The following is a 17,015-nucleotide window of genomic DNA, read 5'->3' as shown; positions in this document are numbered from 1 at the left end:
AAACAGAGCTGCAATAAACATGGGAGTGCAGGTATCTCAACGTGATGACTTCCATTCCTCTGGATATATACCCAGAAGAGGGACTGCTGGATCATATGGAAGATCTATCTGTAGTTGTCTGAGAAACCTCCAAATTGTTTTCCAAAGTGGTTGTACTAATTTACAGTCCCAACAACAGTGCAGTAGTATTCCCTACTCTCCACACCCTCGCCAGCATTTGTTATTCACCGTCTTTTTGATTACAGCCAGTCTAACCGGAGAGAGCTGGTATCTCAATGTGGGTTTAATTTGCATTTCCCTGATGACTAGTGATGTTGAACATTTTTTCATGTATCTGTTGGCCATTTGTATGTCTTCCTTTGAAAAATGTCTATTCAGCTCCTTTGCCCATTTTTTAATTGGGTCATGAATATTTTTACTGTATACCTGCTTGAGTTTTATGTATATTCTGGATACTAGTCCCTTGTGAGATGCATAGTTGGCAAAAATTTTCTCCCACTCTACAGGTTGTCTTTTCACTCTGCTGATTGTTTCTTTTGCTGTGCAGAAACTTTTTAGTTTGATATAGTGCCATTTGTTTATTTTTTTCTTTTGTTGCTTGTGCTTTCAGGTTCATGTTCATAAAGCCTGTGCCCAGACCTAACTGCTGAAGTGTTTCACCTATATTTTCCCTTAGTAATTTTATAGTTATGGGTCTTATACCTAGGTCTTTAATCCACTTTGAGTTGATTTTAGTGTATGGTGAGGGATGCATATCTAGCTTCATTCTTCTGCATATGGATATCCAGTTTTCCTAGCACCACTTGTTGAAGAGGCAATCTTTTCCCGGATGTTGATTTTTGTTGCCTTTGTCTAATATCAGATGTCTATAAGCCTGAGGAGTGATTTCTGGGTTCTCAATTCTACTCCACTCATCTGAATGTCTATTTCTATACCAGTACCATGCTGTTTTGGTTACAACAGCTTTGTAGTATAATTTGAAGTCAGGCAGAATTATGCCTCCGGCTTTGTTTTTTTTTTTGCTCAGGATTGCTTTGGCTATTCGGGGTCTTTTGTTTTTCCATATGAAAGGTAAGGTTGTTTTTGCCATTTCTGTGAAGAATGTCATTGGTATTTTGATGGGGATTGCATTGAATCTGTAGATCGCTTTGGGTAGTATAGACATTTTCACAATGTCAATTCTTCCAATCCAAGAGCATGGAATATCTTTCCATCTTTTTGTGTCTTCTTTAATTTCCTTCAGAAGTGGTTCATAATTCTCATTGTAGAGGTCTTTCACCTCCTTGGTTAAATTGATCCCTAGGTATAGTATTTTTTTGGTGACAATTGTAAATGGGCTTACTTTCTTTATTTCTCTCTCTGTTAATTCATAATTTGAGTATATAAATGCTACTGATTTGGGAGCATTTATTTTGTATCCTGCAATGTTACTGAAATTATTAACCAGCTCTAGGAGTCTTTTGATAGTGTCTTTAGGTTTTTCTATATATAGTATCATGTTATCTGCAAATAGTGAAAGTTTGACTTCATCTTTTTCAATCTGGATTCCCTTTCTTTCTCTTGCCTGATTGCTCTAGCTAGTACCTCTAGTACTATGTTGAATAGAAGTGGTGAGAGTGGACATCCTTGTCTTGTTCCTGTCCTTAAGGGGAAGGCCTTCAATTTTTCCCCATTCAGAATAATCTGGCAGTGGGCTTGTCATAAATGGCTTTTATTGTGTTAGGTATAGATACTTTCCTTCTATACCTAATTTGTTGGGAGTCTTTATCATGAAGGAATGTTGAATTTTGTCACATGCTTTTTCAGCATCTATTGAGATGATTATATGGACTTTGTCCTTGAGCTTGCTGATGTTATCACATTTATTGACTTTCATATATCAAACCATCCTTGCATCCCTGGGATGAATCCCACTTGATCATAGTGTATAATTTTTTTTAATATGTTGCTGTATTCGAATTGCTAATATTTTGTTGAGGTTTTTAGCATCTAGGTTCATCAAGGATATTGGCCTGTAATTTTCTTTTTTTGTTGTGTCTTTATCTGGTTTTGGTATCAGAGTTATGTTGGCCTCATAGAATGAGTTTGGGAGAGTAGTGTCTATTTCAATTGTTTGGAACAGTTTCATGAGAATTGGTATTAACTCCTCTTTAAAAGTTTGATAGAATTCAGCTGTATAGCCATGCAGACCAGGACTTTTTTTTGTTGGAAGATTGCTAATTGCCGCTTCAATCTCCTTGCTTGTTATTGGTCTGTTCAGGTTTTCAATCTCTTCTTGGTTCAGTCTTTGTAATTTATAAGTGTCTAAAAACTTATCTGTATCTTCCAGATTTTCAAATTTGTTGTCATACAGTTGTTTATAATAGTCTCTAATGATTCTTTGTATTTCTGTGGTGTCAGTTGTAATGTCTCCCTTTTCATTTCTGATTTTTGTTATTTGGGTCTTCTCCCTCTTTTTTTTTTTTGTTAACCTAGCTAATGGTGTGTCTATTTTATCTTCTCAAAAAAACAACTTTTAGTTTTGTTGATCTTATCTATTGTTTTTTGGGTGTCTATTTAATATAGTTCTGCTCTGATCTTAATTCTTTCTTTCTGTCTACTGCCTTTAGGTTTGGATTGCTGTTGTTTTTCAAGTTCTTTGAGGCATGGCGTTAGCTCGTTTATTTGGAGACTTCCCATTTTTTGATATAAGCATTTACTGCAATAAATTTGCCTTTTAGTACTGCTTTTGCAGTATCCCACAAGTTTGGGTATGATGTATCTTTATTTTCATTAGTTTCTAGAAATTTTTTGATTTCCTGTTTAATTTCTTCTTGGACCCATAGGTCATTCAGGAGCCTATTATTTATTTTCCATGTACTTGTATAGCTTCCAGCGATTTGCTTATTGTTTATCTCCAGTTTTAGTCCATTGTGGTCTGAAAAGATTGGTGGAATGATTTCAATTTTTAAAAATTTGCTGAGACTAGATTTGAGACGTAATATGTGGTCTATCCTGGAGAATGTACCATGAGCTGAAGAGAAGAAAGTGTATTCTTTAGCTTTTAGGTGAAATGTTCTGTATATATCTGCCGAGCCCAGCTGGTCTAGAGTGTAGATTAAATCCTGTGTCTCTTTGTTGACTTGTTGCCTGGAAGTCCTGTCTCATACTGAGAGAGAGGTGTTCAGATCACCCACTATTAATATATTCAGTCCTATCTCCTTCTTTAGGTCTGAGAGTGTTTGCTTAATATATCTGGGTGCTCCGGTATTGGGTGCATACATGTTTATGATTGTTATGTCTTCCAGCTGGATAGTTCCCTTTATCATTACATAATGGCCTTCTTTGTCTTTTTAAATGTTTTTTGGTTTAAAGACTATTTTGTCTGATATAAGAATAGCTACTCCTGCTCATTTTTGGTTTCCATTGGCATGGTGTATCTTTTTTCATCCCCTCTTTTAGTCTATGAGTGTCTTTACAGGTGAGGTGGGTCTCATGAAGCATATACTTGGGTCTAGCTTTTTAATCCAGTCAGTTTTTAGTCTGTGTCTTTTGAATGGGGAGTTTAGTCCATTCACATTCAGAGTAGTCATTGAGAAGTGTTGTTTAATTCCTGTCATTTAATTGCTACTTGTTTAGGTGGTTTAAATATCTTTTGATCATTGTTTCCCCTTTTATTTCTCTCCTTTAATGTGAGTTGGGAATTTACAGTGGAATAATTTAGCTTCTTTCTCTTTCTTGCTGGAATTTTTGTTTTAACTGTGGGTTTTGCTCTTTCTTGTATATTTGTGATGATGGTCACCATATTCAGATTCCAGATGAATGACTCCCTTGAGAATTTCTTGCAAGGCTGGTTGTGTGGTGGTGAACTCCCACAACTTTTGTTTATCTGGGAAATACACTATTTCTCCCTCGTTTCTGAAGGAGAGCCTTGCTGGGTAAGGAATTCTTGGCTGGCAGCTTTTTTCTTTTAGTATTTTGAATATATCATTACACTTCCTCTGGCCTGTAGGGTTTCAGTTGAGAAGTCTGCTGTTAGTTTGATGTGGGTTCCCCTATAAGTGACCTGACGCTTTTCTCTTGCTGCTTGTAGAATTCTCTGTCTTTGCGCTTTGCAAATTTTACTATAATATGTCTTGGGAAGGATCTTTTTGAGTTGAATCTGTTTGGGGACCTTTGAGCTTCCTGGATCTGAAGGTCTGTATCTTGCCCTACACCTGGGAAGTATTCTGTTACTATTTCCTTGAGTAGGTTTTCAATACATTTTCCTTTCGCCTGCCCTTCAGGAATACCCACAATTTGGATGTTAGAGTGCTTGAGGTTGTCTGCTGTCTCTCGTAGGTTTTCCTCATTATTTTTAATGCTTCTTTCTTTGTCTGCCTGACTTATTTCAAAAAGACCATCTTCAAGCTCTGAAATTCTTTCTTCTGCTTGCTCTACCCTGCTGCTCAAGCCCATAGTTGTGTTTTTTATTTCACTGAGTGAGTCTTTCATTTCTAGAAGTTCTGCTACACTCTTTTTTATAGTATTAATCTCTTTGTAGATTTCCTCCTTCATATTCTGGATGTTTTTTTTGTTTGTTTCATTGTGTTCTCTAATTGAGTCTTCCTTTATTTCTTCACGTTTTCTTAAGATCATTGCTCAAAATTCTTTTCAGACATTTCAAGGATTCCCTGAGTCTGACTTTCGGGCATTACTGTATCCTTTTGGTGGTGGCACTTCTTCTTGACTGTTTATGCTTATAGTGTTTTTTCGCTGATGCTTGGTCATCTGGTAGGGTGTTTGCTTCTTCTATTACACTGAGGTTGGCCGTGGAGCGGCCTTGGTTGCTACTGTGGGGGATGAATTGTCTTTGCTTGACAGTAGGTGTGGTGGAGGTTATGTTAAACCACCTTGGTTCCCGTTCTATACTCTGTGGTCGTAGAATGAGCCTCTAGCATGTGGAGTTCTGTTGGGCCAAACTCAGTGGGTCGGAACCATAGGCTGGTGCTCCCCCCTGGGTCTGCTGCGAGATGAGGGGCTGCACGGAGCTGTGTGGTTCCACTGGCTGGTGTTGCTGCCAGCCACCCCCAGTGGGCTCACCTGTGTGGTGCTGGTGCAGGGCGCAGGTGCGGGGCCTGTAGCTCCCCCCTGCCTGGGTCAGAGGTAGCAGGGTGAGGGGCCATGTGTAGCTGCCAGGTTCCACTGTCTGGTGCTGTTGCGGGCTGCTTCCAGTGGGCTCCCTGGTGTGGGGCTGGTTCAGGGCGCGGGGGTGGGGCCCGGAGCTGCCTCCACCCCACCTGGGTCCAAGGCAGCCAGGTGAGGGAGCCACGTAGAGTCACGGTTCTGCTGGCTGGCAGGTGGGTTCACCTGCGCGGTGCCCTTTCAGGGCGTGGGGGTGGGGCCTGGAGCTCCCCAAGTGCCTGGGTCCAAGGCGGGGAGGTGAGGGAGCTGCATGGAGCTGTGGTTCCTCTGGCCAGCACTGGCGTGCCCACTGTGTGAGGCTGGTTCAGGGCATGGGGGCGGGGCCTGGAGCTCCCCTACTGCCTGGGTCCGAGGCGGTGGGGTGGGGGGGGCCGCGTGTAGCTGCCCGGTTCTAACATCTGGTGCTGCTGCAGGCTGCCTCCCCTGCACGTTGCTGGTTCAGGGCGCAGGAGGAGGGCCTGGAGCTCCCCCCCTCCATCAATAAAGTCTTGAATTGGCTTTGTTTTTCAGGCTGCTGAGATTCCTGTCTTTTAATTACAAGTTACTCCTAGTTTCTTGTCACCTTATCAATTTGATTTGCTATGGGAGGTGATGTTATGCCACTTCAGTATCCAGGATACACAACTGCATTAATAAAAGCTTTGACTTACTATTATGATGCATTGTGAACCAAATATGAAATATTCACATCCCAGTGGCTAAAGCAGATACAAACAAAAGACCTCCATTCAGTGACATCTCATTGGTAGTGTGCTGCTCATGAATTTATGCTGTTCAAATAACTTATATGCTGATAAGATTATTAGTTACCAGGGGATAGGGGATGAGGAGGATAGAAAGTGGGTATAAGGTGTTTCTCTGGGGTGGTGGAAAAGTTTTGAAACTAGAGATAGGTGGTGGTTGCACAACATTGTGAATACAATAAATGCTACTGAATTATATACTTTATTATGGTTAATTGTAATGTTACGTGGATTTTACCTCAATTAAAAAAAAAAGATTGAGAATCACTGTTATAGAGATTCTCTGTGGTTGCTTTAAATAAAGTAAGTTTGTTAGTGGTGGTGTAGATCAATTGTAAGCTCAGAAAAAGATTTAAAAGATTTACAGACACACACACACACACACACACACACACACACACACACACACACACACACACTTCTTCTCACCTGAAATGAGAAGCTATTGTAAGCTCAGAAAAAGATTTAAAAGATTTACACACACACACACACACACACACACACACACACACACACACACACACACACACTTCTTCTTACCTGAAATGAGAAGCTTGATTTAAGAGGCAACTATAGTCATCAGGAAGGTCTATCAAACTATTTCTTTTTCTAGGATACCTAGAAATATAATTTAAAGGCAATTTTATTTATGAGTAAATAAGCCCAGATAAAAAATTGACCAAGGTGATAGAAGGAAGAATATCTTAAAAATAACGAAAGGATCTATACTTACAATCCAAAGTAATTCCTACTGTTGACTAGATTAAATCCAAACTTCTCAGCCTAGAATTCCAAATCTTTCATCAGCAGGCTTCCTTTCCAAACTCAACTCCCACTCTTTCCTAAGACTAAATTGTTCCAGCAATATTTCTATACTGACTAGGAAGGTAACATAAAGTAATTGTTAAGAACACAGCCTTTGAAATCAGACCTGGTCACAAATACTAAACTTGCTGATACTTGGTAAGTCTCCGAACCTAAGCCTGTATTTCCTCATTTGTAAACTGGGCATGAATATATTATACTCTAACCATGGACACACCATCAATTTAATAATAAGTTTTCAGGACAAAAAAGAAAAGAGAAACATTACATTAAATGAACTCATACTGATTTAAGAAATGTTAAATATGAATAATAGTATCAAAGAAACTCACAGAGGTGTTGAGGACTAAATGAGATACTAAAGTGAAACATAATATACTTAGTACTTGATAAATGTTTGCAAGTGTTATTGTTCGTTCCTATCACACTAAGCACAATAAAAGCCTTGCCTGCATGCCTTGGGGAAGATTGTCTAACTAACATGAAATACAGGACAGCCACTGTAAGAAAAAAACAATTGTAGGAAGAGTCTAATTTCTGGCAAAGACCTACCAGAAATGTAGGAAACAATGTACTGAGAATGAAGAAGGCAGACTAGAAAGTATGCTCAATGAACCAACTCCTTTAGGAAACACAACTTGTGGACGGGAAGAAAAAGGATTGAATAATAAAACCAACCTGACCACAGTGCTTTTTTGCTTCAAACAGTTTAGTAAAGCAGGATCTGCACACCACCTGTATGTGGAGCCAAGAGAAAAAGCTAATGACAATTAGACAGGAGAAATAAATTCTGGTGTTCTACTGCACAGTAGGGTGACTATGGTTAACAATTAAGTTTTGTATATTACTTAACAGCTAGAGGAGAGGCTTTTCAATGTTCTCCTCACAAAGAAATGATAAATGCATAAGGTGACTGATACATTAACTACCCTGGCCCAATTATTATACAACATATACATATCAAAATATCAGACCGTACCCCATAGGTATGTACAATTACACTGTGTAAGTTAAATTAAAATTTAAAAAAATAATAATAAAACAAATGGATCCTCACAACTTCAGTGCAGTCAGTATCTGTCAAAAAGCCATTGTCTCTAATTCTTTGTGTTCCCCCTTCTACATTTCTTTTCTTACATCTTGCCCCTTTTCTTCCTCCTTTCTTTCCTCCCCTTCTTTTTTGTGTCTATTTATTTTTTCCCTCTTTTATTGATTTCTTTTTTAAAGGGTATAGCAACCAAGGTCTTACTAGAAAAATACAGAAACTATTCTAAGTATTTATATAAGAGAATTTTATACCAGGAAGTATGCTAAAAGTAATGAAAGGGTTGAGAAACCAACCATGAGACAAAAAGGCAAGGCAACCTAAGGATTACCACCCCCTCCCCCTTCCCAGGCTGGAGGAACAAAAGAAAACAGTGGTATTATTGGAGCCCAGGGACTAGGATAGCTAGTGGATTAGAGAATCACAGTAGGCTTATCTGGTGGGAACTAGAGCCAGAGAAGAACTCTGTTACTGTCAGAGATGCCCCATAAGGCAGAAAGAGGCAGCCTAAACACTTAGGCTTCTCTCTTCTTCCTGGCCTCCAATATCCTGTCAGTGCCTCCCAGTGGCTGAACCCAGGCAGAAGCCAGCTGACAGGGAGACTGGGAAATATGGCCTGCAGGGGTCATTCTCTTGCAATAAAGAGCAGATAAGGATGAAGAAAGACTTTGAGGTAAGCAGAGCCAGGAATGATACTAAGGGCAAGGACTTTCTGTTTCAACGTTTAAATTTTTAATACTTGACTAAACTAGAACAGCAAGTTAAAATCTTACCTACTCCAAGAATATAAAAGTAAAATTATACTCAACACAAAGCATGATATTGATTTTTTTTAAACAATTCATTTTTATCACATTGGAAATCAGAATACATCATGAGAAATGAGGAAACAAAGAAAAGAACCTAACACAGAAAACCAAATGCACAAGAAGGGTGGCAGGAGACAGAGGCTGACATTCACATAAATCCTGATCTGAGGATGGAGGGAAAAAGAGATTGATTGAAGAAAAAGGAGAAATAAAAAGGCAGAAGCAAGGGGATTAAAGAAAATCATGGGGGAAATTAAGAGTAACAGCATGAGAACTGTTTATAAAAATGATGGGAAATGTGTAGGCAAAGATAGGGTAAGGAGATGAGTGGTTGGGAGGGTTGACAGTGAACAAGAAGGCCAGTAAATAATGAGATGGAAAGGAAGTTTTTCTGAAGGGAAGACACACTTCTCTCTGATACATCTTTGTTTCACAAAATGACTTTCCCTCTGTCTTAAGTTACCCTCCTGAGATATGTGCTACAATATGAAATATGCTACCATTTTGGATATAGCCCCAATTTGGGTTCTTTTGATACTTAACTGTGACTTTATGTCTGCTAGCAAAATTTTTCCCCAAATTAAAATTGGGATAAGACACCAGCTGTGGGAAAATAAATAAAATGAACTGTAGTCATGTGGAGTAGGCAGGAATTCCAATTGCCCATGGTGCTGTTCTTATTCTTATTCCTTAAGTGTGTGAATAAGGAATCTCCTATACTTCGGTCACCTCTTCAATCAATGCTAATCAATCTTAAAGCTTACCAAATAATAATAATTAAAAATTTTCAAACTGTATAATAACAATGATGTTTTGTCCCTATAGTACCTCTGGAGCAAGGGCCTTACAGTATCCCAATATTCCTGGAAAAGCAGGAACAAATTTGTAGGTAAAGATAGATAGCTACAGAGTGCATTGTACTCTTCCTCTGCAGAATCTGCAAAAGAATAAAAATACACTTAATAAGCATGTTATTCTAACCTGGCCAATCTGTTAAAAGAGGTTCTTCATTGTTTATACTCATTTCTGTACTCTATACGCAGAAAGAATATTTTGTATTCTAGAAAACTGTGAGTGGCATAAAAACCACAGTGATCCTTTTAAAACAAAAGTGACTGCATCACTCTCCTTATTAGATGTCTCCAATGTCTAATCACCACAGTTAGTATAAAATACAAGTCCTTATCATTGCATAAAAGCCCTACATGTTCAGCCCCTGGCTGCCTCTTGGACCTCATCTCCTGCTACCCTCCCCCTGTTTATTAGGCTTCAGCCCTACTCATCTTTTCACTGTTCTTTGACTATGCCAAGCAAAGCCTTTGCATTTATTGTTCCTTCTGTTTAGGAATACTCTTCCTTGAACTATCTGTCTGTCTAGTTCAACCCCATCCATGCAGCTCTTTGTTCCGTGTCTCCTCACAGAGAAGCGTTCCATACTTATGTCAAAGAGTTCCCCAGATTGGGACTCTCTATTCCCATGACCTGCTTTATTTTTCTTTGCACCACTTATCACCATTTGACATTATATTACATATATTTATCTGTTTGTTTATATTTGGTTTCTTCCCAGTAAAAGAAAGGACTTTATTTTCTTCACTGCTGTACTGTAGCAACTACTATATAAATAAATACACATTTGTGTGTGTGTGTGTGTGTGCGAACAATAGATCTGCACTGGCAATTACCTGGAAAGTGGAGTCCTATTTTATGGAGACATGACAAACCTAGATTAGATAAACTCTATTGAACTGAGTTCAAGATAATGATGCTAACAGCCATTAAAATCGACTGACTAGTCAGTTTATTTTCAAAGGACAAAAGTAAAAAAATCTCTGAGTAATTTTGCTGACTCTTCAAAAATCATACAAATGTTCTGATTTTTACCCATACAAAGCCACAAGAAAGCCTTTTCCACTTTGGTCAAGATTTAGAGGAAAGTAAATGAAAAAGAAAATGATCTTGTTGCTTAAATATACACAGCCTTGCTTGGTTCCAGCAGGCTTTTCCCAGCAGCATTTTATTTCTTTAATATGTTCATATGTTCAAAATTCAAATAACGGTGTACAATAAATAAAGTCTTCCTCCTATCTAGCGAAACAGTTCTCTTCCCAAAAGGCAACCAATGTTTCTAACTTCTTGTATATCAATCAGTTATATTTTCCATGCAGGCATTTTATACGCTCAAGTATATAAACTATACATAGATAGGAGCCAAGAGTAGATCTTGCAGATTATGAGGCTAATCTGGTTTTTGGCCTTACTATTAACACCAGGACAGAGGCACACGTTTGGGGTGAACACAGGTTAAAGAGTAGGAAATAGAGAAGCAGTTTTGCCTACTCTAACCTTGTATTCTTGAGCTCGAAGTTAAGAACAAAAAAAGTCTACCATTTTCTATTCTGTAATTTCAGTTTTCTACTTACTGGTTAGCAGTTCTTCAGGTGGAGTTACCCCAAGTAAATAGTGGAAAAACAGCGCAGCACAGCGAAGGTAAGGGGTGATGCCATTCTTCAATGAAACCCACAAATACCAGCCAGGAATACCACACCCAATGCAGCTAAGAGACAATAATTCCAGAATAGAACAGAAGACTTATCAGACTAAAACCCCAGATTTTAAGCACATCCTCTTTCAAAAGCATAGCTAAACACTTAAATAATTTATTACCCATTTAATTTTTATACATTTAAAACAAAATACTTAACTAGCTAGTAGCTTCAGTGTTTAAATCTAATAATTTCCTAAAGAAAGCCACAGATCTTGTGCATTTTTAAGGCAAAGAACTACTCTATTTTTCTTAGGTGGAGATCAAACACAAAACCAAAGACAAAAAGGTGACCAAAAAAGAATCTACTTTAAAGAAACGTGACTATAAAAAAAAGTTCACTCTTCAACATAAAACTTCAAGCTTGCTAAAGCTTTCATTTTTTTTGAGATTACAAACCTTTGTAATGAAATGTAAAGAAGAAAAATTTATCCGTAACTAATCAAAGCAACTGAGTTAGCTACAGAAATTATACTTTCCTGGTTTTTATAATACAATTGAGTGGTGATTTGTAGGGCAGTGAAACTATTCTGTACAATATTTTAATGACACAGAGACTGAACACTATTGTAAGCCATGGATTTTAGTTAATAATGTATCAGTACTGGTTCACCAATTGTAACATATGTATCACAAGATACAAGACATTAATAATGAAGAAACTGGGGGCAAGTACATGGGAACACTGAACAATTTTTCTGAAAACCTAGCACTGCTCTAAAAAACCATCTATTAAAAAAAAAAAAGAACCATATGAATAATAGGGGAAATTGGTAGAAAGAAGGAGTAAATGGGAACTCTGTATTTTCTACTCAATTTTTCTGTAAACCTAAAATGGCTCTAAAAAACTATTAACTTAAAAAAAAAAAAGACTGGTAAAGAAGATGAAAACAAAGAGGGAAAGTTGGCAGCAGATCATTCCTACTGTACTTTTGGTTTTAACCTTTATCCAGAGGTAAAATATACAGGCAGTCCCTGACTTACAATGGTTGGACTTAAGATTTTTTGACTTAATCATATAGGTTCATGGGGTATTAAATGCATTTTCAACTTATGATATTTCTGACTTATGACGGGTTTATCGGGATGTAACCCCATCATAAATTGAGGAGCGTCTGTATATAAATTTCAAGTTATATGTAAGTATAAATTATATGTTACATATATAACTATTATATAATATATACATATATGTATATATAAAATGCATATTAAAATATAAATGACAATATATTTCCTATATCACTTATAACAGCCTTAAAAAAACCTCTAATTAGTTAAGTGCATCAAGCACATCAACTGTATGAATTTCTGTAAAAGAATGACCTATTTTCTACATTTACTTAAATACTGCCATTTGTTGAAATTCTATCATCTTTTGTCAATATTCCCAGAACAGTTTATAAAAGTAAATATGTGTCAAACTTGTTTCAGTCTCAGAAACAAGTTTGTTATTCCAACCTACAGCCTTTTTTTTACTTTAAGGTAAAATAATCAAAGTAAATTTTCTTCACTATAAGCCCATCTGTAGCAAAGTCATATATTAAAGGCCCTTAACTGATTTTTAAAAATTGGAATTAAAATGGTAAGAGTTATACTGCCAAACAATTGAACAAACATGTAAAATTATTAAAACAATACTGAAATTGACTGGATTAATGGACTGCTACTCACCCACTTGTATATTGAGAAACTTCTGCAAAGAAAGAAGATGCAGAATGAGCCTCTTCACTGTCTTCTTGAACCTGAGCAAGAGGGAGACCTGAAAAAGAAATTCTCAAGATGAATTTACAAATTTGCTATTCAATTTACTAATTAAGTGTTAATTTCATGGTTCTAAGATAATACACAATATTGATTCATCTGAATTCTTTTTCTTGTTCTCGATCTAAATAGTTGATTGTGAATATTAAAAATGTTAGGCAAACTTTATCTGTATATTAACTGGAGAAACAAATAGAGCAGAATCACTAAACTTGGATGTCTAATATTTACTTCATATTAGCATGACCAGAGAAATAAATTAGTGGCCAGCTATCTGCTCTGGGTCCCTAGTAGGTAGAAATTCAACCTTTCTAGAAAGAAGTAGGTGGCTGTTCTGCCTTCAAGTTCAAGCAAAGAGCCCCATAAAAAGAGCCTTGTGAGGTCATTTTCTTCCATTGACCTATCCTTAAGGAGGATCATCTTAAAACTTTCTGGCAATTGCCAACTCTGCCACTTATGTTCTCGAACTTTAATTTTATTGTATTAAAATGGAGATGAAAATGCCTACACCTTGCAGTTTGCTGTGAGGGATAGTTACAACACATTTGAATAGTGCTCTCTTTTTAAAAAAATGCTTTTGTTTATGTATTAATTCTGAAAGGTCACAATTAAAATTACCCTGAGTAATTTTATCTTATTTTATATGAATACTGCTAGTTCATTTTCCAAATAAGATCTCTTTAGGAAATACACATCTTTTTTTTTAAAGAAAAAAACATATCATAGTTCATACTGATTTTTTGCAATCCAAATGTAAGAATTCAATATTTGTATATGATTCTTTTTTTAATGAGATAAATTTTACATGCAATAAAATGTACAAATATTAAGTGCAACATTTGATGAGTACGACAAATGTATACACACAAATAAGATTATTGTGCTTTTTTTTTCAATCAATGAACTTTATTTTTTTAGAGCAGTTTTAGGTTCACAGAAAAATAGAGTGGAAAGTACAGTGAGTTCCCATATACTCCATCCCTACACATGCACAACATCCCCCACTATCAACATGCAGCACCAGAGTAATGTATTTGTTACAATCAATGAATCTACATTGTCACATCATTATCACCCAAAGTCCACAGTTTACAATACTCTTGGTGTTGTACATCATATGGGCTTAGACAAATGTTTAATGACATGTACCCACCATTATTTACAGAACAGTTTCACTACCTTTAAAATCCTCTGTCCTCTGACTGTTTAACCTCCTGCCCCCTTTCCTGACAACCACTAATCTTTTCACTGTCTTCACAGCTTGGCCTTTCCCAGAGTGTAATACATAGTTGGATTCATATGGTAGGTAGCCTTTTCAGATTGGCTTTTTTCACTTAAAATATGCATTTATGTTTCCTCTAGGTCTTTTTATGGCTTGATAGCTCATTTCTTTTTAGCACTGAAGACTATTCCATTGTTTAGATGCACGTACCACAATTTACTTATCCACTCACCCACTAAAGGACATCTTGGTTGCTTCCAAGTTTTGGCGATTATGAATAAAGCTGCAATAAACATCTGCGAGCAGGTTTTTGTATGGAAATAAGTTTTCTTTTTTCCTTTTAAAAATATTTTTATTTAAAGTTTTTTATTTTAACATTTATTTATACATATTTTGGGGGTACAGTGTGTTGTTTCAATATGTGCATATACTGCACAATGATTCACTCAGGGTAAAAAGCAGTTTTGCTTTCAATTCATAAGGGTAAATACAAAAGAGTATGGCTAATACATTGTATGGTAAAGGTACAGCTTTGACTGCCAAACTGTCTTCCAAAGTGAGTACACCATTTTTGCATTCCCACCAACAACAAATGAGAGCTCTTGTTGTTCTACATACTCAGAAGCATTTGGAGTTATCAGTGTTATGAATTTTGGCCATTTTAATAGGTGTGACAAATGTCTGCGATGATTGATATACTAAGCACCTTGATATGATCACTGCACACAGTATGAATGTACCCAAATATCATACTATACTCCATAAATATGTACAATTATCATGGGTAAATTAAGAAAAATAAAAAAGAGAGAAAAAAAAAGAGAGAAATAGAGAGTAGAAGAGTGGTTACCAGAGGCAGGGAAAGGGAGGGAGGAATTGAGGAAAGATTGGTAGACTGGTATAGAGTTACAAAGTTACAGTTAGATAGTAAGAATAAGATCTGGTGCCCTAGGGTGACCATAGCTAACAACATTGTATTGTATATTTCAAGATAGCCAGAAAAGAAGATCTGGACTGTTATAACCACAAAGAAATGATAAATGTTTAGGTGACAGATATGCTAACTATTTTGATTAGATAATTATACAATATATGCATGTATTGAAACAACGAAGTTTAACCCACAAACATGTACAATGACAAAAATAAGTTAAAAAAAAGTGTAGTGGTATCTCATTGTTGTTTTAATTTGCAATTTCCTAACCACATACAGATGTTGAACATCTTTCCATATTATCACTTGCCATCTGTATATCTTCTTTGGTTAGTTGCCAGAGCCAGGTCTTTTGCCCATTTTTTAACTGGACTGCTTGTTTTCTTACTGTTGAGTGTTAAGATTTTTTTTGTAAACTTTGGATAACAGTCCTTTGTCAGACTGCCTTTGGAAACAGTTTCTCTCAGTCTGTGGCTTGTCTTATTCTCTTGACACTGACTTTTGCAGAGCAGAAGGTTTTGACTTTACTGAAGTCCAGCCTATCAATTATTTCTTTCATGGAAATTAAAGAGGACACAAAAAAATAAAAAGACATTCCATATTCTTGGATTGGAAGAATTTACATTGTGAAAAAGTCTATATTATACTCAAAGCAATCTACAGATTCAGTGCAATTCCCACCAAAATCCCAATGACATTCTTCACAGAAATAGAAAAAAAAAAAAAAAAAAAAATCCTAACATACATATGGAATGACAAAAACCCCTGAACAGCCAAAGTAATCCTGAGCAAAATAAAGCCATAAGCCTAACACTACCTGGTTTCAAATTATATTACAAAGCTATAGTAACCTAAACAGCATGGTACTGGCATAAAACTGACACTAAGACCAGTGGAACAGAATAGCGAATCCAGAAATCAACCCACAGACTTACAGCCAACTGATCTTTGACAAAGACAACAAGAACATACGTTGGGGAAAAGACTGCCCCTTCAATAAATAATGCTGGGAAAACTGGACATCCATATGAAGAAGAATGAATCTAGACCTGTATCTCTCACCATATACCAACATCAACTCAAAATGGATTAAAGACTTAAATATAAGAGATGAAACTACAAAACTCCTAAAAGAAAACATAAGGCAAACACTTCAGGAATTAGGGACTGGGCAGAGACTGAATATGACCCCAAAGCACAGGCAACAAAAAGAAAAATAAATAAATGGGATTATATCAAACTAAAAAGCTTCTGCACAGCAAAAGAAACAATTAACAGAGCAAAAGGACAACCTGCAGAATGGGAGAAAATATTTACAAACTATACAACTGACAGGGGATTAATTTCCAGAATATACAAGGAACTTAACTACACAGTAAAAAACCAAATATCCCAATTTAAAAATGGGCAAAGGAGCTGAACAGGCATTCTTTGAAGGAATTCAAACAATTTAACAGTAAAAAACAAGAAACCCAATTTTAAAATGGGCAAAAGAGTTAAATAGACATTTCTCAAAGGAAGATATACAAATGGCCAACAGACACATGAAAAAATGCTCAACATCACCAAACATCAGGGAAATGCAAATCAGAACCACATTGTGATAGCATTTCAACCCAGCTGGACCGGCTATTATCAAAAAGAGAATAACAAATGTTGGTGAGGATATGGAGAAAGGGAAACTCTCCTATACTGTTGGTGGGACTGTAAATTAGTGCAGCCATTATGGAAAAGAGTATGGAGGTTCCTCAAACAACTACAGATAGAACTGCCATACAATCCAGCAATCCCACTACAGAATATATACCCAAAGGAATGGAAATCATCATGTTGAAGGGATACTGCACTCCCATGTTTACTGCAGCTCCTTTTATAATAGCCAAGAGTTGGAACCAACCTAAATTTCCTTCAAGAGATGACTGGATAAGGAAAATGTGGTATATATACACAATGCAATACTACTCT

The 17,015-nt window shown here is 36.6% G+C and overlaps 1 protein-coding gene across 2 annotated transcripts in view; it reads right to left on the bottom strand.

Annotated features, from left to right (window-relative positions):
• Window positions 1–17,015, bottom strand: part of UBR1 (ubiquitin protein ligase E3 component n-recognin 1) — a 137,888-nt gene that overhangs the window by 7,993 nt on the left and 112,880 nt on the right. For both annotated transcript variants that reach the window (XM_063089129.1, XM_063089130.1), the window contains 5 exons: window positions 12,805–12,892; window positions 11,009–11,142; window positions 9,414–9,522; window positions 7,410–7,466; window positions 6,447–6,524 (listed from right to left, as the gene is read on the bottom strand). In XM_063089129.1, coding sequence (XP_062945199.1) covers window positions 6,447–6,524; window positions 7,410–7,466; window positions 9,414–9,522; window positions 11,009–11,142; window positions 12,805–12,892 — 466 coding nt within the window. The remainder of the gene's footprint in view (window positions 1–6,446; window positions 6,525–7,409; window positions 7,467–9,413; window positions 9,523–11,008; window positions 11,143–12,804; window positions 12,893–17,015) is intronic.

The sequence above is a fragment of the Cynocephalus volans genome, chromosome 3, assembly GCF_027409185.1.
Source record: "Cynocephalus volans isolate mCynVol1 chromosome 3, mCynVol1.pri, whole genome shotgun sequence".
Taxonomy (NCBI): domain Eukaryota; kingdom Metazoa; phylum Chordata; class Mammalia; order Dermoptera; family Cynocephalidae; genus Cynocephalus; species Cynocephalus volans.
This window is presented reverse-complemented; position numbering and strand designations above follow the sequence as displayed.